This window comes from Cibotium barometz, chromosome 38 (genome assembly GCF_041138505.1).
Source record: "Cibotium barometz isolate CiBa-2024 chromosome 38, ASM4113850v1, whole genome shotgun sequence".
In the NCBI taxonomy this organism is placed as follows: Eukaryota; Viridiplantae; Streptophyta; class Polypodiopsida; order Cyatheales; family Cibotiaceae; genus Cibotium; species Cibotium barometz.
Window position 1 is genome coordinate 25,316,739 of NC_141083.1, and position 24,711 is coordinate 25,341,449.

General features: G+C 48.9%; 1 protein-coding gene across 1 annotated transcript in view; it reads left to right on the forward strand.

The window, feature by feature from the left end:
* Window positions 1–23,989, forward strand: part of LOC147616515 (ATP-dependent 6-phosphofructokinase 6-like) — a 63,563-nt gene extending 39,574 nt beyond the window's left edge. Inside the window, exons 10-15 of the mRNA XM_086777589.1 lie at window positions 8,208–8,248; window positions 8,382–8,603; window positions 8,786–8,834; window positions 22,825–22,979; window positions 23,072–23,313; window positions 23,443–23,989. Of these exons, the coding sequence (XP_086633715.1) occupies window positions 8,208–8,248; window positions 8,382–8,603; window positions 8,786–8,834; window positions 22,825–22,979; window positions 23,072–23,313; window positions 23,443–23,680 (947 nt within the window). The 3' untranslated portion in view covers window positions 23,681–23,989. The remainder of the gene's footprint in view (window positions 1–8,207; window positions 8,249–8,381; window positions 8,604–8,785; window positions 8,835–22,824; window positions 22,980–23,071; window positions 23,314–23,442) is intronic.
* The last annotated feature ends 722 nt before the right edge of the window (window positions 23,990–24,711 follow it).

A 24,711-nucleotide genomic window follows, 5' to 3' on the forward strand; every position in this document is an offset into this window, starting at 1 on the left:
GGGGTGTGATGCCCGCTTCTCTTACTGCTGAAGAGTGGGAAGATATGGATGAGCTGGCAAGATCTACTATCATGTTATCTGTGTCAGACTCTTTACTTTTCAGCATTCGTGAAGAGAAGACAGCTTGGGGAATGTGGCAGAGATTGCAGGACTTGTATGCCCAGCAAAGTGCCTCAAGCAAAGTGTATTGGTTGAAGAAACTCATAGGTCTTCAGATGAAGGAAGGGGCGTCTATGATAGCCCATCTAAATGAGTTTAATGGTATTGTCAGCTAGGTCATTAATCAAAAATTGGCAATGGACGATGAGTTCAAAGCCACTTTTCTGTTATGCACTTTGCCAGAGAGTTGGGACACATTCAGGACAGCCACTAGCAATTCGCATGCTATGCTGTCATATGCAGATGTTGAGGGTGCTCTTCTTCAAGAAGAGATGAACAGGAAAAACAACTCTGTTGGAAAGTCCAATGCAATGAATGCACGTGGGAGATCCCAACAAAGGGGAAAAAGCCAAGAACGGGGAAGGAGCAAGTCTCGCTCCAAAAAGGATTTGGAATGCCATTATTGTGGCAAGAAGGGACACATTAAAAAGCAATGCTACAAATGGAAAAATGATCAAAAGGAAAAGGGAAAAGGCAAAGACAAAGAGAAAGATGAAGCCAAAGATGTAAAGCCAAAGGGCAAAAGTGGAGTCAAGATTGAAGAAATCAATGTGTCACATGCAGGTGGCAGTGAGGATGAGGTCCTATTTACGTCTTCACTTGATGCCCATTCACTTCTTACAGGTGGTCATGGTATGCACTCATGGATCATTGATTCAGGTGCCTCCTTTCATGTCACAGGTTGCAGAGACTTGTTTGTCAGGTATACTGCTGGCAATGAAGGAGTGGTTTATTTGGGTGATAACCATGCATGCAAAATTCTTGGCAGAGGTGATGTGAGGCTTGTGTTTTCAGATGGCTCACAGCTTATGCTCCATGATGTCAGGCATGTGCCTGAGATCAAGAAGAATCTGCTTTCTACTGGACAGCTTGATGATGCTGATTATGTTACCACATTTGGTAGTGGAAAGTGGAAAATTAGTAAGGGCTCACTGGTTGTTGCCAGAGGCTCTAAGGTGGACACTCTTTACTTTATGCATGCAGGTGTTTGTCACCATGCTAATGTAAATGCAACCGAGCTGCCGGAAATTTCTATGTGGCATAGCCGGTTGGGACACATGAGTGTCAAGGGAATGGAGCAATTGTCTCGTTTGGGTTACTTGCCTTCTCTAAAGTTTTCAAGTTTTCAGTTTTGTGAGCATTGTATATATGGTAGGCAACTACAGTGCCCCCACAAGAAAGCTCTTGGACAGAAAGATGCTCAGTTAGAGCTTGTGCATACAGATGTATGTGAGATGCCTCAGCTTTCTTTGGGAGGGGCAAAATACTTTGTGTCTTTTATTGATGATGCCACACGCAAGGTGTGGGTTTATCCTCTTCGTTTGAAGAGTGATACATTCTCAGTGTTTGAGAAGTTTGTTGCTCTTGTTGAGAATCAAACTGGCAAAACACTGAAAGCTTTGCGTTCCGACAATGGTGGAGAGTACATGTCCAAACAGTTTCAGGACTTTTGTGATGCTAAAGGCATCAAGAGGGAGCTCTCTACTCCTTATGATCCTCCACAAAACGGGACAGCGGAGAGGATGAACAGGACCATACAGGAGAAGGTCCGTTCTATGTTGTCACATGCTGCGTTACCTCATGGTTTTTGGGCTGAAGCTGTTATGACAGCCGTTCACCTTATAAACAGGTCACCTAACACGAGGCTTGGTGGGAAAGTGCCAGAAGAAGTATGGACAGGGAAGCCTCCGTCATACAAGCACTTGAGAGTATTTGGTTGCGTTGCGTACGTGCACATACGCAGGGAAATGCGCACCAAACTTGATCCTAAGTCTCACAAATGCATATTCCTAGGATATGGTGACAGAGGTGAAATGGGGTATAGACTATGGGATCCCGTGAATAGAAAGATTATACGCAGCAATGATGTCATTTTTGATGAAACATGCATGTATAAGGAGCCTGCAAGGCAACAGGAGCCTAGCAGAGTCATCTTTGATGATGATGGACATCATGGACAACAACCAAGGGCTGTAAATCAGCCATTACAGCAGCAAAACCAGCCCTTAAATGGTGCTGAAAATGGTCCAAATGGACAGCCAGAGATGGCAGAAGATATCCCTATGGATATGCCACAGTTAGAGGAGATACCGGGCATGATTTTTCAGCCTTATGGCATGGAACAGGAGCCACCAATGGGTGATATGTAGGCTGGACAGCAACCTGCAAATGATGGTCAATGGGTACGGAGGTCCACAAGACCCTCCAGAGCCCCTGACAGGTTTGTTCCAGGGGTTGACTACTTGATGCTTACTGACTGTGGGGAGCCCTCATGTTATAAGGAGGCTTTACAGAGGGCAGACAAGGCTCTTTGGGAGCGTGCCATGAAGTCAGAGATGGATTCTCTGCACAAAAATGGAACATGGAAGTTGGTGCATTTGCTTGCAGGCAAGAAGGTTTTGCCATGCAAGTGGGTATACAGGCTCAAAGTTGCATCAGATGCTAAGCCAAGGTACAAAGCCAGGTTAGTGGCTAAGGGCTTCAAGCAGGAATATGGTGTGGACTTTGAGGAGATCTTCTCTCCAGTGGTCAAAATGACCACACTTAGAGCTGTGTTGGCTTTGGTTGCGCATGATGATCTGGACTTGATTCAGATGGATGTGAAGACTGCTTTTCTTCACGGTGATCTCCATGAGGAGATATATATGCAGCAGCCAGAGGGTTATGCAGTGAGTGGAAAGGAGAAGCTTGTATGCAAGCTGAAAAAGAGTCTTTATGGGCTCAAACAGGCACCAAGGGAATGGTATCATAAATTTGATACATTCATGAAATCCCAGAAATTCAGGAGAAGTGACATAGATCACTGCTTATACACCAAGAAAGCTTTGGATGGCAGTCTATTGATCCTCATCTTGTATGTTGATGATATGTTGATTGCCGGGAAATCTCGTAAAGAGATGGATGCCTTGAAGAAGAGGCTGCATGAAACCTTTGATATGAAGGATTTGGGTGATGCAAATCACATTTTGGGTATGCGGATACTTCGGGACAGAAATCAGCATGTGTTGTATTTGTCTCAGAAGGAATACATTGGCAAAGTCTTGCAGAGGTTCAATATGGACGGGGGGAAGAAGACTAGTACTCCTTTGCCTCCATATGTGAAACTCAGTGCTATGGACAGCCCACAGTCAGATAGTGGCAGGGCTGATATGGCCAAAATTCCGTATGCTTCAGCTTGTGGCAGTCTCATGTATGCCATGGTTGCTACTAGGCCGGACATTGCATTTGCAGTGGGAGTGGTTTCTAGATACATGGCCAACCCTGGCAAGAAGCATTGGGAAGCAGTGAAAGGTGTCATGAGATACCTGAAGGGCACACAGGATTTGTGCATTTGCTTTGGCAAACAGGATGCATTAGTGCATGGTTACACGGATTCGGATTATGCCGGTCATCCAGATAACCGGAAGTCTACTACCGGTTATGTGTTTACATTCACAGGAGGTGCTGTGTCATGGATATCCAGGATGCAGAAGTGCACTGCCTTATGTACTACAGAGGCCGAGTATATTGCAGCCACAGAGGCTTGCAAGGAGGCATTATGGCTATCTCGGTTAGTGGTTGATTTGGGTTATACAGGGGATATTCCATTGTTGCATTGTGATAGTCAGAGTGCCATTCAGTTGGCAAAGAACCCTGTTTTTCATGCAAAGACGAAGCATGTGGATGTGAAGTATCACTTCATCAGAGAGGTGATAGAGAACAAGCAAATTCAGCTTGTTAAGATTCATACGGATGACAACCCGGCTGATCTGTTGACAAAGAGTTTGCCTCCGGAGCGGTTTGCTCATTGCAGACACTTGATGGGCATTGGATGAGGCCAGTTTCCGCCTTGATATGGCCTTGTATATTATCATGTACATGCTGATTTTTTCTTTTCCTTTACTTAAGGGCACTTTGCCTTTAAGTGGGAGGTTGTTGGGGTAAAGGCATAATGCCCACCCTTATAGTGTGTACAAGCCCATAAGTTATAGTACATAGTACACTTAGTACTTTTAATGTACTAAGTGCACTATGTGTACTAGTGCAATCTACATGTGTGATAGGGGAGTCACACACTCACTTGATGAGTTGACTTATCCCCACAACTCTCTCTCTCTCTCTCTCTCCCTTGTTCTCTCTGTGTATGTCTCCCACATGAATTACTCTAACCCTAATTCTCCCATTCAACACATGCACACTTTTTCTTTTGTTTCTTTTCTTCCGATGACCGGAAGAACACAGTTGTATTATTTTTTGTCTCATAGGCCGACTTTGGCCTCTCGTAGACGTTAATATATCTTTCTTTCTTTCTTTCTTTCTTTCTCTCTCTCTCTCTCTCTCGCTTTTGGGAATCGTGCAAGCTTAAGCGTGGAGAAGAGGAGAAGCAACGTGGACTGCTGGCTGCTGTGTTTTTGCTGTTGTTTTCTGTGCAAACTTGCCCGTACAGTCCACGTGTGCAGGCCGTACAGAGTTGTACGATTGCTGCAGGTTTCTCTGCTGGTATAGGCGGCGCTGACAGGCTGAGCAGGTACAAGCGGAGCTGTGGGATCTGACAGAGGCTGTACTGCAGGTACAATCGTACGTACTACGGATAGCAGGTACAGGTATCTGTACGCCTGCTGACAGGTGGCTGTGCTGCAGGTACAGAACTGTACCATCAAGTACAGTCGGGTATAGCAGGCGCACCAGTAAACTCAGGCAACAGTAGCACCGTCCGTACAGTTTTGTACGGACAGATTCAGTCAGGTGTGTGTAGGCTGTACGTACAGGTACAGTGCTGAATTACTGACCTGTACGGACACGTACATCATCTTCAGTTGCAGACAGAGTTTTTCTAGAGCTTGGTTGGTGCAGAAGTCAAGTGATTGCAGGGGAAAGAGTACAGACAGTCGTTGTCAAGTGCAGACTCGTACGAACTGTTCCACGGGTGCAGAATCACGCACTGACTTGGTAAGCTCTGAACTTGTTCATCTGTCTTTCTTTCCATTGTGAGAGGAGGGGTATGGCAGATTGAAAAGGGTGGAAACAGAGATTGGACAGTGAATGTATGTTTGTGCTGAGTTGTTGAATCATGTGCATGAGATATGCCAGATGTATGCTCAAGGCTGTCCTGCTGAATGGTCTTGGCTGATCAGAGGGAAGCACAGAGTGTTGTTTTGAGACACAGATCTGTGTGTGTGAATCCTCTGTGCTAAGAGGTATTGTGGGCTGCCAGATTGGACATACAGGTGTATTCTCTTGGCTGGTTTTGTTGTACTCAGCCTTACATATTTTTGAAATTGAATAAAGAAATACTGCAAGGGGCGCCAAGCTTTGGGGCCAACAGGTGTCGTTCTATTTTCAGATTTGGGGCACTCTAGCTCCAATCAAATTTGTTTTCATATCTGGACTACAAGTGGAAGGGTGACTCCTAGTCTACCGCACTTTGGTTTCTACCAGAGGCCGGTTTCACATTGTCTTCTTGCAGGAGAACCATCTTTCAGAGGCACGGACTTGTCAATGCGGGAAGATCTTGCAAGGGAGGAGTCACACCTTCTGGCCCCAATCTTTTGGCCCCTCTAGGACATAGGGTGGAGTATGCATTTCCGTCGGTGAGCAGCTTTTGCCGGCAGTGGTAGACTCACACATCATTGTCATTAGACGGCTTAGTGGGTAACTGTTAGGATAGTGGAGAGTCGACTGTATTGGCTTCCTGGATGTCTACGCACCGAACGCGGCAGAGTGAGCCACGACATAGTCATCTTCTGGAGTACAGTCCGTCAGTCCTTGCCGCAGGCAGATTTTTGGTGTATGGGTGGGGACTTTAACATGCTGGAGTTGACTGATGACAAATTCGGAGGTGGCATGGTCACTATATGTGGTGAAGAGTACTCGGCACGGGAGGAGTTGATCTTGCCGCTCAAGGGACAGGATCCTTGGCATCTTCCAGAGTTCAGACATAGTCCTGGGAGTCTGTGTTTCTCCAGCTCTGACAGGAGGAACACCGTCCCTAACCTATCGAGACTCGATCGTTTCTATGTTGACGAGTGGGCTTGTGGGCGTGGTGGCATGATTGGTATTTTGGCAGGCACTACTTTTTCTGACCATGCTCTGGTTATTCTCTCCCTGGATGACCCCTGGAGGACAAACATATGACTACCAGGATTCCAGATAGCCTCATTCAGGACCCATAGATCTGCAACATGATAGAGGGGATTTGGGAGAGGCTGTATTTTCACTCAGGAGCATCTGCAAGAGCCTTGGATGCAAGCCTTGGTGAGATTAGCGCTCTTTTACAAGAGGCAGCACAATGGCACATAGTAGATTGGCTGGCTTTCGAGAGCAGGAGAGGAGTATTCACAGGAGTCTTGCCTCTCTACAACGGCTTCAGGAGAGACTATTCGCAGGAGTCTTGCCTGTCTATAGTAGCTTCAGGAGAGATAGCCCATGGATTGAGAGTCCGCTGGATGCCGCCCATATGGAGCTTAGATCCATTGAGGAGTGGCGGGTGGAGTACAGATACCACGCCAGAGGCTCTTTTTGGATGCAAGTGAGAGACAGGGCACTGGAGATTTCTTTGAGCACAGACGGAGAGAGGGTATACGCAAGTTGCGAGGCCCAGATGGATCCATTGTTACAGACCCCCCGCATGTGAGAACCATCGCCACAGATTTCAACACTCTTCTCACCGGTGCCAGGGCCATTAGCCGGAGATTGCAACCCTTTCTCCCCAACTTGATTCATGGTACACAGACAAGTTACGTTCAGGATTAGAGTATTCTGGACGCGACCGCGTCGGCTAGGGTGTGGCCACAAGATCCGATTGTGCTCCTTCTCGATTTTGAGAAAGCCTATGACAGAGTAGATTTGGGCTTTTTGGAGGGGACGATGTGTAGGATGGGTTTTCCAGAGGAGTGGGTCCGAGGTGTATCGGGTCTCTACTCGGCTTCTCATAGCGAGGTTCTTATTCAGGGTGCTAGAGGTGACAGATTTCTGCTTTCACGCTCAGTCTGGTAGGGGTGCTAGCTTTTCCTGTTTGTCGGTGAGGCCATGAGCAGTTTTCTCTCCGCTCAGGAGACCGCACTTCAGGGACAGTGTCTCCCGATCCGAGTGCATGAGGAGTTTCCTGATTCCGAGCTCATCGACGACACAACAGTATACCTATCAGGGGGCGAGAGGAACCTCCAGAGATTTGTGGTGGTGATTTAGATTTTTTGTCGTGCATCCGGAGCATAGATTAACTGGCACAAGGAGTTCGGCCAGGCTTTCCCTAGCTGGCCGGGTAGTGGTGGTGAACCAGGTTCTTCTTGCCACCATGTGGTTACATTACCTCCTGCTGGTCTTTCTCCCGGGGCATGTATCCTAGTTTGCTTTATGGAGACGACATAGTATGGATCTCAGATTCAGCAGAGGGGCTTCAGAGACATTGCAAGCTTGTTGTGAGCAGCGGGACCTCACGGTTAACCTTGGCAAGACCAAGGTTATGATCTTCAACTCATGCCTTGTGGCTTCCAGACTGAGCTTCACATATGCAGGAGGTCTTATTTATTCTTGGGAGTCACCTTTTCTGGACCCTACTTCACACTGTGCCCAGCGGCTCAGGCTCGACTAATGAGAGGGTATGCGGCTTTGGCCAGAAGTGCCCCTCCACAGGCAGTGGATGTGGAGAGCCTCTGTACAGTCATAGATGTCAAGGATCCACTTGGATCCCCTCACATTGTACCATTGTAGCATTGTACCAGTGGCACTTACAGGGCTGTTGTTTCTTCTCTCATGGTTTTTGTTTTTTTAAAACCATTTTTTTCCCATGATTTTGTCACTTCATGGACACGTTGTATCATTTTTGGTCTCATAGACCCTTTGGTCTTTCGTAGACGTTAATAGAACTTTCTTTCTTTCTTTCTTCTCTCTCACCATCTCCTTGCTGAGTCTCTGCAAGTTTTAAGTGGTTTACTAAGACTTTGTCTTGAGTGAAAGTTTTCACAAGTAATTGATTGCTGATTGAATGCTTGTCATGGCAAACTCACAATTTAATGGCATATGGGCTCCTATGTTAGGCTAATTCAAAGTTCCCATTGCTTTTTTTGCAGGATACATTGCAATGTATGCAACCCTTGCAAGTCGTGATGTGGTGAGGATCATTGTTTCAAATGAGGATATTAAGTAGTGCGGGTTCTGGTGGAAGGGAAGTGCAGCATATACAAACTCCACTTAAATGCGTGACTGTTGTTTTTGCATGTTCTCAAATGAATAATATCATGCAGGACTTATGCTTGATACCAGAAGTTCCCTTCTATTTAGATGGTGCGGGTGGACTGTATGAATTTGTTGAGAGGCGTCTTAGAGAGAATGGGCATATGGTTGTAGTTGTGGCAGAAGGGGCAGGACAAGAACTGCTTAAGAGTAGCGGAAACACAAATGCACGCGATGCATCCGGGAATCAATTGCTTCTCGACATAGGCTTGTGGCTCTCTCAGAAGCTCAAGGTAATGGGAGAGGTTTCAAGTAAAGTCTAAAATTGTATGGTGTTAAATTGTGGTCTATGCATTAAACTGTGTTTTGCTTATGATATTGTAAGTAGTTCATAACAATGTTTGGGATTTATGAATGCAGGATTATTTCATTTCAACAAAGAAAGCATAACAATGTTTGGGATTTATGAATGCAGGATTATTTTCTTTCAACAAAGAAAGAAGTCTTGAATCTGAAGTACATTGGTGAGTACTGCATTAGAAATTATTTAAACACGCAGACCTACTAATTGAACGCAGGTATACATACCTACACATGCATGTATTTAGGTACAGATATGCGTTCATAGGTACGTGTGTGTACATACCTACACATGCATGTATTTAGGTACAGATATGCATATACAGGTATGTGTGTATATACATGCACTCCCAAGTAATCGAATAAATGTGTGCGTGCATGCATGTTGCATTTTCTTTTGTATGTGCTCGCAGGTGCTGAGTGTTTGCATGTGCATGCATGTGCCGGCACACATGTGGGAGTGTGCATGTGCCTTCTTTTGAGTGTGTGCATTTGTGTTTGTGTTTGTGTGCATGCGCGTGTGCATGCCCTTGTGTGTGTGGTTATAGCTGTGTTTATGTCCCCCCCCCTCCCCCCCCCCCCCCCCCCCCGAAAGAAGAAGAAAAAAAAGAGATCCTTCTATTAGTTAAAAAAAGACTTGCGTAGAAAGCAGAATACAAACACTGATACAGCAGTAAAAGAAACACAACATAGAAGGGTGTGTCCTTCTCAGAGGAAGGCTACATTGCTAATACAAAGGTAAAATTGGGACCAGGGTCCATCTGAAGAAAGGACCCTCCGACATCCTGAGGATCCACAAGGGTTGTCTCACGCCCGGAAAGAGTGTAATCTCGAGGGTGGAGCCTCTCTACTAGGCTGGCACAAAATAAAATGATAGCAAATATGCGTGGAAGAAAAAGGGGGAAGGGGGGTGGGGGGGGGTGTGGGGGTGGGGGGGGTGGAGGGAGGGCCGAAACCTCCATTTGTTCCCTAGGTGCCAAACCAACTAGTGCAACGGGTGTTTGAGGCTGGTTGTCAGGGGTGCCGCAGAGGGGGGCTGGGGCATCTGTCTCCTGCAGCTGGACTGTAGGATCTGGAGCTGTAACCAGGGAAGCATGTGACGGGTGTACCTCAAGCCCGGGTGTCTCACTTGCAACTGAGGTCTCGACGACCGTGTCTGACCTGAGGCCTAACTGTGATAGTGATGCCTGCGGCGACAGCCCTATCTCTACCACCCTAGGTCCCGGTCATTGGCTGGTTAAGGCACCTACAGAGGAGGGTGGGCAGGGGGAGAAGGTTAATGGCGAGGTAAGGGTGGTGAGGGTGCGGAAGGTTGACAAGTAGGGTGTGAGCGCTGGTGGGGGAAGAATGGGCCAAGTGCGCCATCTGGGGGCAGATGAAGCACTGACCTGGCAAGCTTGAGAACTCCACCCACTGAAGGAAGGAGGAGCCGTTCAGTTGAGGAATCATCAAGTGTCGAGAGAGGTTCTCCGGCGAGGGGAGAAGCACCCGGAGGGAAGGGAGTCCAGCTGCCCGTGCCACTGCCATTGAGAGGACTCCAGGACCTGTCCCGAGGGTGTGCCCGATTGTCAGGAGAGGCTCCAGATACTCCTTGGGGAGTCCAGGAAGGCACATGGTGACGGGAAAACCTCTTACTCCAGCCTAAGGGTCGGACTCTGAAGAGAAACCGTGACGCCATCAGGCAAAAAAAATATGAGCCACTTGAACTACAATCGGGCTCTGCTCCAAGGTGTCAGTTGTGAGGGCTGCCGAATCAAACTCAATCCGGGTGAAACCATGGCCCAAGAACTGGATATCGGTGATCCGTCCCTGTTGGCCCACTACGCAGCCTGCAGCAAGTCCCTGATCTGCTGGTGGGCTGGTCTGCTGCTTGCAAACTTGCTTCTTACGAGGAAACTACTGACGATAAGAGCTGCATATCTGCTTCTGACGTATACATACCCTCTGGAGAGAGGGGGGCCAGAATGCGCAGCATCCGCAGCCAAATCTGTTGCGCCTGAGGGTAGTCCCATAGGCAATGTCTCTGTGTCTCCAGAGGGTGGCCGCATCGGACGCAGGCCGCCGGAAGACCGCTGTAGACAAGCCAGGTGCCAACTGCTGAGCCCCTGTGGGCGACTAGCCACTGGAAAGTCGAGATCCTGCGTGCCTGTCGGCTAGCCCAGAGCCGGGTCCAAAAATCCTCCAGGAACTCCTGTGAGAGTCCCTGTAGCCGCCAGTGCCCCGATGCAGCTGGAGAGACCATCCTCCTCGCCGTCAAAATATGTCGCCCCAACCGAACAGTATACTGGAAAAAGGTGATCTCTGTGGCCTCAAGGGATGCATAAGGATCATGCCACTCGTACTCACCAGGGTCCCATTGGAGCCGGGCCAAGGGGCGCGCTGCATATGCCCATATGCGCCAATCAGGGAGCACATCTGCAGGGTCTGGGTCAATATGCCACTTCCGAGAAGCGGCGGCCACTACCCGTATCCTCTGGAAGATGCACTCTGCAACCAAAGGCGACTCCACCTCCACTCTCTCAAGTCTGCCCTCATCGTGGATCTCATAGTAGAGGCATCTGCCATTCTCAGTGCAAGCTCTGACAGCAATCAGGATCTCCAACTGTGTAAAGGCTCCCATCCACCGTGGTGCCACGAGCTCGAGAGGCGTGAACCACTCCTCTGTGAGTGCCTCCTGAATGTCGTCCCTCATAATCAACCCCCCTCTGAAGTGACTCAGCCTCTCCACCTGGACCTCCTCTGGGAGACAGCAAAAGGCCTGCCAATCTCCAAAACTACGTGCTGGGCCTGCCGCCAATGGTCCCCAAGCTAGACGAGGTCGAGAACCCAGCATATGACCCTGCTCTGTGCGAACCGCTGGGCTCCAGATGAGCGGCTGTCTGGCCCGCTCCTCTACACAAGAAGGAGGTCTCTGAGAGAGCCCCGATCTCAGCAACTCCCAAGCTCTCAGGATGCTCAAGGCAAATCTGTCCTCCCATCCTCTACTGAGGCCTGTCCTCCTCATCTCTATGAAGATCCATCGCTATCTCTGGTGCCCAAGTGTCCCCTGCTTGGGAGCCCGAGCCTGCAGCCGCTGCAAAAGAAGCTCTTTCCAAGGCTCAGCGCCTAGAAGCAGCCCCCGAACAATAAGTTTCCCCAATAAGGCTCTACTTTGATCAACTGGATCTATAATGCCCAAGTCTCCCTGGGCCAGCGGAAGTGTAATAACTGCCCAAGCAACCTTTGCCCGGGCTGGCTGACCATCCCGCCCAGACCAAAGAAAGTTCCTGATCAACCTCTGTACCTGGCTGATGCAAGAGCTTGAGAAGATCCAGCAAGACGTAATGTACCACATGGTCGCTAAAAGCACCTGATTTGCCACCACCACCCTCCCAGCCAAGGATAGCCGAGCTGTACTCCAATACAAAAGCTTCTTCCGAATGCTAGAAGAAGCGGGGCAATCTGCTGCTCAGGTGACAAATCTAGTCCAATCTGGCATCCCAAATATCGCATTGCTGTGCCAGGAGGAATCCATCTAAACCCGGGTCTGGGCTCCATGCCGGAGTGGGAGCGCTACTGATCCAAACGGCCACTGTCTTGCGCCAATTGATCAATGCTCCCGAAGCTGCACTAAAAACCTGGAGCGACTGCTCTGCCCGATGAAGATTGGCCTCCCGGCCATGCAAAAATGAGCCCGTGTCATCAGCAAACTCAGCATCGAGCAGGTCCTCCCCCCGGACTGGGAGCTGGAGTCCTCTCAAACCAACCTCCTCTGTTGTCAGATACATGCTCATAGCCTCAGCAAAGAAGAGAAAAAGAAACGGGGCGAGAGGACACCCCTGACGGACTGATCTGGTCAGCTCAAAACTCGGCCCCCGTCCTCCTGCAATCAGCACCTGGCTACGAGCTGTGGAATACAGAGCCGCCACCCCTCGAATCCAACCTGGCTCAAAGCCCAGGCGAAGCATAGTGCCCTCTAAGAAACCCCAATCGACTCTATCGTATGCCTTCTCAAAATCGAGAAGCATCACGACTAAGTCCTCACCAAGAAATCGAGCTCGGGCCGTCGCCTCCCAGAAGGTGAAAATGTTGTCAAGGATACTACGCTCCTTGACGAATCCTGTCTGGGTAGCATGAATCAACTCCCCTAGGAAGGGCTGGATCCTCAAACTCAAGGCCTTTGTTAAGACCTTGTAGACAATATTGAGGATCGTAATAGGTCTCCAATGCCGAATATCATCTGATACTCCCTCCCCCTTGGGGATAAGAAAGATCAAGCCCTCTGAAAAGCTTTGTGGCATCACCCCAGTGTCCAAAACATATTGAAAGCCCCTGCGGAGTGATGGGGAGAAAACAGGAATTAGGGTTAGAGTTCATTCATGGGAGACATACACAGAGAAGCAAGAGAGAGAGAGAGAGAGAGAGTTGTGGGGATAAGTCAACTCATGAGGCATGAGTGTGTGACTCCCCTATCACACATGTATATTGCACTAGTACACATAGTGCACTTAGTACATTAAAAGTACTAAGTGTACTATGTACTATAACTTATGGGCTTGTACACACTATAAGGGTGGGCATAACGCCTTTACCCCAACAACCTCCCACTTAAAGGCAAAGTGCCCTTAAGGAAAGGAAAAGAAAAAATCAGCATGTACATGATAATATACAAGGCCATATCAAGGCTGAAACTGGCCTCATCCAATGCCCATCAAGTGTCTGCAATGAGCAAACCGCTCTGGAGGCAAACTCTTCGTCAACAGATCAGCCGGGTTGTCATCCGTGTGAATCTTAACAAGCTGAATTTGCTTGTTCTCTATCACCTCTCTGATGAAGTGATACTTCACATCCACATGCTTCGTCTTTGCATGAAAAACAGGGTTCTTTGCCAACTGAATGGCACTCTGACTGTCACAATGCAACAATGGAATATCCCCTGTATAACCCAAATCAACCACTAACCGAGATAGCCATAATGCCTCCTTGCAAGCCTCTGTGGCTGCAATATACTCGGCCTCTGTAGTACATAAGGCAGTGCACTTCTGCATCCTGGATATCCATGACACAGCACCTCCTGTGAATGTAAACACATAACCGGTAGTAGACTTCCGGTTATCTGGATGACCGGCATAATCCGAATCCGTGTAACCATGCACTAATGCATCCTGTTTGCCAAAGCAAATGCACAAATCCTGTGTGCCCTTCAGGTATCTCATGACACCTTTCACTGCTTCCCAATGCTTCTTGCCAGGGTTGGCCATGTATCTAGAAACCACTCCCACTGCAAATGCAATGTCCGGCCTAGTAGCAACCATGGCATACATGAGACTGCCACAAGCTGAAGCATACGGAATCTTGGCCATATCAGCCCTGTCTCTATCTGACTGTGGGCTGTCCATAGCACTGAGTTTCACATATGGAGGCAAAGGAGTACTAGTCTTCTTCCCCCCGTCCATATTGAACCTCTGCAAGACTTTGCCAATGTATTCCTTCTGAGACAAATACAACACATGCTGATTTCTGTCCCGAAGTATCCGCATACCCAAGATGTGATTTGCATCACCCAAATCCTTCATATCAAAGGTTTCATGCAGCCTCTTTTTCAATGCATCCATCTCTTTACGAGATTTCCCGGCAATCAACATATCATCAACATACAAAATGAGAATCAATAGACTGCCATCCAAAGCTTTCTTGGTGTACAAGCAGTGATCTATGTCACTTCTCCTGAATTTCTGAGATTTCATGAATGTATCAAATTTATGATACCATTCCCTTGGTGCCTGTTTGAGCCCATAAAGACTCTTTTTCAGCTTGCATACAAGCTTCTCCTTTCCACTCACTGCATAACCCTCTGGCTGCTGCATATATATCTCCTCATGGAGATCACCGTGAAGAAAAGCAGTCTTCACATCCATCTGAATCAAGTCCAGATCATCATGCGCAACCAAAGCCAACACAGCTCTAAGTGTGGTCATTTTGACCACTGGAGAGAAGATCTCCTCAAAGTCCACACCATATTCCTGCTTGAAGCCCTTAGCCACTAACCTGGCTTTGTATCTTGGCTTAGCATCTGATGCAACTTTGAGCCTGTATACCCACTTGCATGGCAAAACCTTCTTGCCTGCAGGCAAATGCACCAACTTCCATGTTCCATTTTTGTGCAGAGAATCCATCTCTGACTGCATGGCACGCTCCCAAAGAGCCTTGTCTGCCCTCTGTAAAGCCTCCTTATAACATGAGGGCTCCCCACAGTCAGTAAGCATCAAGTAGTCAACCCCTGGAACAAACCTGTCAGGGACTCTGGAGGGTCTAGTGGACCTCCGTACCCATTGACCATCATTTGCAGGTTGCTGTCCAGCCTGCATATCACCCATTGGTGGCTCCTGTTCCATGCCATAAGGCTGAAAAATCATGCCCGGTATCTCCTCCAACTGTGGTATATCCATAGGGATATCTTCTGCCATGTCTGGCTGTCCATTTGGACCATTTTCAGCACCATTTAAGGGCTGGTTTTCCTGCTGTAATGGCTGATTTACAGCCCTTTGTTGTTGTCCATGATGTTCATCATCATCAAAGATGACTCTGCCAGGCTCCTGTTGCCTTGCAGGCTCCTTATACATGCATGTTTCATCAAAAATGACATCATTGCTGCGTATGATCTTTTTATTCATGGGATCCCAAAGTCTATACCCCATTTCACCTCTGTCACCATATCCTAGGAATATGCATTTGTGAGACTTAGGATCAAGTTTGGTGCGCATTTCCCTGCGTATGTGCACGTACGCAACGCAACCAAACACTCTCAAGTGCTTGTATGACGGAGGCTTCCCTGTCCATACTTCTTCTGGCACTTTCCCACCAAGCCTCGTGTTAGGTGACCTGTTTATAAGGTGAACGGCTGTCATAACAGCTTCAGCCCAAAAACCATGAGGTAATGCAGCATGTGACAACATAGAACGGACCTTTTCCTGAATGGTCCTGTTCATCCTCTCTACTGTCTCGTTTTGTGGAGGATCATAAGGAGTAGAGAGCTCCCTCTTGATGCCTTTAGCATCACAAAAGTCCTGAAACTGTTTGGACATATACTCTCCACCATTGTCGGAACGCAAAGCCTTCAGTGTTTTGCCAGTTTGATTCTCAACATGAGCAACAAACTTCTGAAACACTGAGAATGTATCACTCTTCAAACGAAGAGGATAAACCCACACCTTGCGTGTGGCATCATCAATAAAAGACACAAAGTATTTTGCCCCTCCCAAAGAAAGCTGAGGCATCTCACATACATCTGTATGCACAAGCTCTAACTGAGCATCTTTCTGTCCAAGAGCTTTCTTGTGGGGGCACTGTAGTTGCCTACCATATATACAATGCTCACAAAACTGAAAACTTGAAAACTTTAGAGAAGGCAAGTAACCCAAACGAGACAATTGCTCCATTCCCTTGACACTCATGTGTCCCAACCGGCTATGCCACATAGAAATTTCCGGCAGCTCGGTTGCATTTACATTAGCATGGTGACAAACACCTGCATGCATAAAGTAAAGAGTGTCCACCTTAGAGCCTCTGGCAACAACCAGTGAGCCCTTACTAATTTTCCACTTTCCACTACCAAATGTGGTAACATAATCAGCATCATCAAGCTGTCCAGTAGAAAGCAGGTTCTTCTTGATCTCAGGCACATGCCTGACATCATGGAGCATAAGCTGTGAGCCATCTGAAAACACAAGCCTCACATCACCTCTGCCAAGAATCTTGCATGCATGGTTATCACCCAAATAAACCACTCCTTCATTGCCAGCAGTATACCTGACAAACAAGTCTCTGCAACCTGTGACATGAAAGGAGGCACCTGAATCAATGATCCATGAGTGCATACCATGACCACCTGTAAGAAGTGAATGGGCATCAAGTGAAGACGTAAATAGGACCTCATCCTCACTGCCACCTGCATGTGACACATTGATTTCTTCAACCTTGACTCCACTTTTGCCCTTTGGCTTTACATCTTTGGCTTCATCCTTCTCTTTGTCTTTGCCTTTTCCCTTTTCTTTTTGATCATTTTTCCATTTGTAGCATTGCTTTTTAATGTGTCCCTTCTTGCCACAATAATGGCATTCCAAATCCTTTTTGGAGCGAGACTTGCTCCTTCCCCTTTCTTGGCTTTTTCCCCTTTGCTGGGATCTCCCACGTGCATTCATTGCATTGGACTTTCCAACAGAGTTGTTTTTCCTGTTCATCTCTTCTTGAAGAAGAGCACCCTCAACATCTGCATACGACAGCATAGCATTCGAATTGCTAGTGGCTGTCCTGAATGTGTCCCAACTCTCTGGCAAAGTGCATAACAAAAAAGTGGCTTTGAACTCATCGTCCATTGCCAACTTTTGATTTATAACTTGGCTGACAATACCATTAAACTCATTGAGATGGGCTGTCATAGAAGCCCCTTCCTTCATCTGAAGGCCTATGAGTTTCTTCAACCAATACACTTTGCTTGAGGCACTTTGTTGGGCATACAAGTCCTGCAATCTCTGCCACATTCCCCAAGCTGTCTTCTCTTCACGAATGCTGAAAAGTAATGAGTCTGACACAGACAACATGATAGTAGATCTTGCCAGCTCATCCATATCTTCCCACTCTTCAGCAGTAAGAGAAGCGGGCATCACACCCCTTTCTTTGATAGGCTTGTGCTGCTTTTTCTGGAGCAACACATTGTAGCACTGGGTTTGCCAAATATCATAATTATGCGAGCCTTCAAGCTTTTTGATGTGAAGCAATGAAGAGCTCTCACCTGTGGTTGCCATAGCAATATGCAACCTTTAATGCCTGACTCCCTGCAAATGTGCAAACACTGCACCCAAAGCACACAAAGTGCTCACAAATGTTCTCCCAAGCTTTATCTCCCACTGCGGAAGCAAGAATGCAACTTTTCTCCCACTTTATGTGATGAAAACACCAAAATCTGGTTGCTGCAGATTTTGGACAGCACCTTAAATGTGCTCTTTTGCCCTTCCAAAGTACTGTACAGCAGTACCAAGTGCTCACCAATGATGTACCAAACCTGTACCGGCAATTTCAGCAGCTGAAATTGAACCTTTTGGTCACTCAAAACAGTGTACAGCCATGCCAAAACATGCACAAAGCTGTGCCAAATCTGTACCAGCAGGTACAATAGCAATAAATGCTTTCCTGGCTGTCCAAATGAGTGAAAAATCAGACTTTTACAGTCCTGTACACTGCATACAATAGTCCCGAACAGAAATTGGGCAAAAGCCCCTTGACTGCAAGCTGATTTTTGAGGATTCAAGGCATAAATGTCTTGCCTGCTGCTTTGCCAAGCTCAACAAGCATACGAACTTGAAAAGCCCCTTGATTTAAGATCAATTTCTGATCATACATGGTACATTGACGCACATGAAGGCATCCAGAGTGTTCACGATGCTTCCCCCTGGCCACATATACATCAAATACATGAAAGCCCCTTGATTTACAGGCACATTGAGTGCTTGTAAGGCATCAACACATTATCCACAGCATCAAATGCGATTGCCTGCATGCAAATCAACCAAATCGGCACAAAAGCCCCTTGATTTGCACTGCAATTTGTTGCAATTTTGCCCAAATGTGCGATTTTTCACATCATACAGCATGTATGAGTGCTTAATTGCACAATTACATCAAAAGCCCCAAATTTCGACATCCAATTTCCTGCAAATTGATCCTGATTTGACCAATTTCCTGCAAATTTATCTTGATTGTGACCAATGTCACCCAATTTTGCCAATTTTGCTCAAAAATTGAGCAATTGGGCACCTGTATCTGCTCAATTGATTTAATTGATACCAGTTGATGGTTGGGCAGCCTGGGCAGCCACGTATGCTGGCTGGGGCAGCTGGTTGGCCAGCCCCTTTTGTGCTGCAAGGAGCAGGGCGACCAGTGTGACAGGGCTGTCTCATGCAGGAGCCATCAAGGAGAAAAGGGAGGGAGGGATCACTAAGGGCTCTGATACCAGTTGATGGGGAGAAAACAGGAATTAGGGTTAGAGTTCATTCATGGGAGACATACACAGAGAAGCAAGAGAGAGAGAGAGAGAGAGAGAGTTGTGGGGATAAGTCAACTCATGAGGCATGAGTGTGTGACTCCCCTATCACACATGTATATTGCACTAGTACACATAGTGCACTTAGTACATTAAAAGTACTAAGTGTACTATGTACTATAACTTATGGGCTTGTACACACTATAAGGGTGGGCATAACGCCTTTACCCCAACACGGAGGCCTGGCCCCAAAAGGTCCCAATAGCGCATAAAAAAGGCAGGCGTCAATCCGTCCTCCCCTGGGCAACTATGGCGCGGAAGGACCCTCAAGGCCTCAGCACGCTCAACCTCTGAAAGAGGCTCACCCAGAACTGTACGCATACGATCTGTGACCCTCCTCTGCACATGGGCCCACACAATCTGTCTGCAAGCATCCCGAGCATCAGTGGCTGGCTCCGTTGAAAGCAGGTCTATATAGAATCCAGTGGCAATGGCTCTGATCTCCTCGGGCTCAGTGGCTACCGATCCGTCCGGCCTCCCAAGCTGGCGGACTCCTGCTCGAGCATGGCGGGGTCCAGTAATCTCAAAAAACTCCCCAGTCACTCTATCACCAAGCTGCGTCCACTGAGAGGCCTGGCGACGATAGTAAAACTCATGTCTTTGCTCCTCTACCTCTCTAACCTCCTGGCGTGCCTGGCTCAGCTGGGACGCCACCCACTCACATGCAGCCTGCTGCTCCTGAAGGCGGTGAAGCGAAGCAAGGCTGCGTCTCAGCCGATGCTCCTGCTCGCGAGTCTCTCCCAGCCGTGTCAAGGCTGCCGCATGTAGAGAAGAGCTAAGCTCGATGAGTCCCTGGGCACACTGGCCTGCTGCATCCTGGTCAGAGCTCTGACTATCATGCCATATCCTCTCAATGTCCTCAGCGAGACTAGGATCTGTAAGTACCCTCTCTGGGATCCTCAACTGCAAGCTGGTCTCCCGTGTCCTCTCCTCAAATGTCAAAATAACTGGCGCATGGTTTGAAAAAGAGGTGCCAGCGAGAATGCCAACGGAGCCCCCTCGCTCCTCTAACCTGTCGCCCACATAGAAGCAATCAATCCGTGATAGATTAGTCCCTCCCTGCTGGCGATCCGACCAAGAGAAACTAAGACTGTCCTGAGAGCGGGAGAAGGCCCCATGCTGCCATGCATCAGTGAGCCTCAATGACATGCAAAATCGCTCCCAAGGTGCAAGCTTCGTGCCGTGCACTATAACATGACTGCCTCCCACCCTTTGGGCCGGGTCCTCAAGCATGTTGAAGTCTCCCCCGACACACCAATGTGCGGCCTCTGGCAATGCATCCGTAACCTGGGTCCAGAACTCTGCTCTGGCACTAGCATGGTTGGGCGCATAGACATTGAGCACGCCAAAGAGCTCATCATGCGTCCTCAGAATGACATACTGTGCTCTACCAGGCACAATGATCCCGCGATCCACAATGGCCTGCCGCCATACATCCGCAATGACCATACATACTCCTCCCTGCCCTCCCAAAGGGCCAAACCCTACAGACCAAAAGGTGTCCCATCTACCAGGCATCACCGAACCATATCTCCGGATCCTGCTCTCACCCAAGTGGTGCTCCTGCATCATCAAAATATCAATACTGCCCCCAACCAGGCATCTTTGAAGCTCCTGCCTCAAGCAACCACGATAACGTATATAATGTGCTCCGCCAAGGCCCTGTACATTCCATGAGATGATCCTCATGGATGACCTGCTGAGGTGGATGCTGTCTCAACCGTACGGCGGGCCTTCGCAAGCGGCTTGGATGGAGAATAGTTCCATTCGAGCGGCTACGAATCTGCCCACCCGGTGTGCTGCAAGAATCACGGATCAGGCGCCAATGGCTGTGTCCCATGGCGACTGCCTCCCGCTCAGACAGAGCAACCTCGTGTATGCATACATATCCAGGGTCGCGTGCTAAGTCTGCCACTATGCGAACGACCAAATGACGAATCCCTGAGGCATCCACACTCCCGGGATCCAAGAAAAAATGAGCCAACTCCCATAGTCGGCCTATCACATCTGTCACCTCCAGATCGCTCACATGGTGAGAAAACTCAACTGCCTGAGTCTTCAAAGTGCTAAGAGCGAGCTCCAGAGTCCACTCCCGGTCGCATGGGCCACATAGAGGAATGAGAAGGCCACTGCTGAATCAAGTGCCTCCTCCCCGCGGGCCGGAGGTATCACTACATGAACTCTGATGGTGGGTGCTGGCTCATGGGGGCCCTCTGCTCCAAAAAGCCGTGTGAAGGAGTAATCAAAAGCCTCCGAGCGCTGTCTAGTGCCGAGACGACTCAGCCGACTACGGATAGATGATATCCGTGAAGCCCGAATCGGCATGGTAAGTCTCCTCTGCGGTGCTCGAGCAAGGTCAGTGCTCAGAGCCCTCCGGACTGCAAGTGAACGCCAGGGGACTGCCAGGGCCTCCTGGGGAGCTAAGGCAGGCGGGGGGGGGGGGGGGGGGGGGGGGGGGGGGAGAAGGGGGTGGAGAAGGAGCCGCTGCCGAAACCGGAGCGGGGACGGGAGGAGGCGAAGGTGGAAGCGAGGCGGGAGGGGGGGACGGGGGAGGGGGGGGTGGGGGCGAAGGAGGGGGTGCTGGCATCTCCTAGTCCTCAGTCGGCGTTGGGGTCTCCTCCTGGAGGGGAGCAAAGCTGTTCCTCACGGGAACCCAGTGATGCTGAGACTGTTGCTGCTGCTGCTGCATCGGTCTCTGGGCGTGCTGCTGTGGCTGTCTTCCTTGACGGCGCCCCTGTCCAGGCTGCCACTTCGAGGTCTCTGAGGGCTGAGCAGGTGTCCCGGAGGTTGCCTGTCGAGCCGCATCTGTGGGCGGGCCATCAGGGGCCTGCTGCTGCTGCGGTGAGGGTCGGGGTCTCCTGCGAGGGCAGGCCTTGGCCAGGTGGCCGACCTGCCTGCAAATAAAGCACTGGTTCGGGAGCCTCGAGAACTCCACTCTCTGATCAATCCATCCCCCCCCTATCCTAGGTAGCTGAATGACCTTCGAAAGGGAGATGTCAGGAACCAAAACTCTGACCGAAGGTAGCCCAGCTGCTCTAGCCACCACTGAGGCTGCTGTGGGGCCAGTCTCGAGCACTGAGCCCACCAGTGCTCCTAGCCTCGAAAGGAGCGGAAGGTACTCGCGGCGGAGTCCAGGGAAGCAAACTGTAACATGGAAAAGGCGCTCTCCCTGCTCGGCCGCTGCTGGGTCAAAGCCATGCTGCCAAGGTCTGAAGAATGCCCGAGCGCCCCTGATGTCAAGGGGACTCATGGCAAGGACTTGGGCCACGCTCTGGGCTGTCTCGAACTCGATCTGGTAGTGTCCATGGCCCAGTAGCTGAACGTCCAGGATCTTGCCCACATCTGCAACAAGCAGGCGGGCTTGGAGAAGATCCCGGATCTCCCCTCTGCTGGGGTGAGTGCTGACTATACGGCAGATGGTGGAATGTGCTTGGAGGCGTTCCACCTCTGCGGCGAGGCTCGCTTCGTCTTTTGGCGAAAGAGAAAGCCTGATGGGGGTATCCTCAGGGGCGGGTGAGGGGGCTGCGGAAGAGTCCCTCTGAGGTGGGGCGGGAGGAGCCTCCATCAGAGTCTGAAGCTATGGCGAAGGCGGAGCGAATGCGGAGAGACCTGCAAGAACCGAGCTGCACACGAAGGGCGGAGGGGGAAGGTAAAAAAAAGGAAAAAACCCCAGGGGGCGGAAAAAACCAGAAAGTCGGGGAGGGAGGGGTAAGGCGGCGAAGAAAAAACCCCGCGGGGGGGGGGGGGGGGGGGGGGGGGGGGGCAGGGGGTGAAAGCTGCGCGAAAGGAGGGGCGGGGGGGATGAGAGGGCTGGCGAAATCAGGGATGGGGCGCTGAAGAGGGTAGGGGGGCGCAGAGGCGAGCAGCGCAAGAGAGCCAGGCGGAGGGGGGGCGCATAAGCGAGGGCAGGCGGGAGGGAGAGGGCGCGTGGGAGGGAAGGGGGGAAGGGCGTGCAGGCAGCGCGAGCAGGGGGGGAGAGCGGGAGCTTCAGCGAGCGGCTAACTTCCTTTTCCTTTCATCTTCGGTATGTTTATGCTTTGGGAGTGTACTTGTTCTAAAAGTTGAGTCTTTTGCAGATCCAACATACATGATTCGTGCTATTCCTAGCAATGCCGCGGATAACGTGTACTGTACATTGCTGGCCCAAAGTGGTATTCATGGAGCCATGGCCGGATATACAGGATTCACAGTTGGGCCTGTGAATGGCCGTCATTCTTACATTCCAATTTCGGTAAAGTTGTCCCTTTCCAACAGAAATCCAGATTCCACTGTTTTTTTTTTTTTTTGGCAACCAGGCTTTTAACTGGTGCTGGATCGATGCAGAGGGTGACAGAAAAGCAGAATCGTGTGAATATTTCTGACCGAATGTGGGCCCGGCTGCTCTCAACAACCAATCAGCCGGCTTTTATTGATGCAGACAGAATAAATAGCAAAGAGTTAAAGCTGGAAGCCAAGAGTACGAGTCAATTGCCAGTTTTGAATTCTTCACCTGCTGAGGTTCCACCACCAGCTCACAAGAGTACAAATGGGTTTTTGTTGAGAGGGGGGGAGCATGAGGCTACAAAGTGAGCAGGATTTGGTCTTTGCGTGCCTCTGCTTATATACCAGGAGGCCTTATGATCATGCTTTGTTGCACTCTATCTTCATATAGCAAGCCCTAACAGTCTGTGCACCCATGCTTTGTTTGTTTCCAGAAATGGCCTACTAACAGCTCATATGGGATCAGTAGGTCAACTTGCATATGACCAAATGGAAAGTGGGGTAGCAAGGATGCAAAGGGTTCTTCAAACAGTGGTCTTGGAGCTAATGCAGCTGCTGAACTGCTTCGCTTCTCTATATGTGGAGAGCTGTGCTGTTGTTGGAAGAGTCTATGCAGCGTGGAGTGCCCACTTCCGTGCCTGGAGACATAGATTTAAGGAAGATAATATATAGAACTCGGTAATTCATCATTGTGATGATGACTAGCAAACACAACATTAGAGGAGAGTTAGGACACATTAAGATAATGCTGGACTGTAGTGAGTAGGGGTGGTGGTTTTGATTAAGTGTTTAATCATAATGCCTACTTTTGTATCACAATAAAATGAACCCACAAAATATGCGCGCCATTGGTGGGCTGGCATAATTTTTGACAAACACATGAAAGAGGTTTGTATTATTCTGATCACTTCGTCACCTTCTTAAGGTTGTAGCTACCATGGCTTTCACGAATCAAAGTGCAATCCCAACTAGGACTTACAGGTTGCAGGCTTTGTTTCTGGCTATTCTTAGTAAAGAAAATGCTCAAGTATTTGGGCAAAGGCACAGGGAATGCAGTATACCTTGGTTTCTCTAATGTTCTCTTTTGCATTTCACAGTAAGATGTCACAAGGCTCAGAAATACCTTGGTCCATATGAAGGGTGGTGAACGAAAGTGAGAAAGACCGTAACTTGGAAATGTCAATGTTGCATACTTATATGCAACAGATTGCACATTGACTAAGCTCCCTTGCCATTGGATCATTGTTGCAACCTATGTTATTGTCCACCATGCATGTCCAATCACATTAGTCTTGTAATAGCAAAATCACGCACAACTCACTATGCACATGTCTGATATATTGCTGCCTTCAGGTTCATTTTTGCTCAACATGTGCTTGTGCTCCATCCCAAATCCTCTCACACTTGCATCATTAATTTTCCCCCAATCCTACCCCTATTTAATCAGATCGCCAAAGTCTTTGTAATCAACCTATGTCTACCTTGACTGAAATTGTGTTCTCAAAAGCCCCTTTCATAACAATAACAAACACACTACTTTCCTACCTTCCTAACAAGAAACTGCCACTTGTTGCCTTCAAACTCCTCATGCGCATCTTTTTCATCATCTAGATCTTCTAGATCTCCCCGAATCTTCATGCACAATTTCCCTATTTAGCCATTGTATGGCATCTATATTTATCCTTCACGTACGACGTCGACTA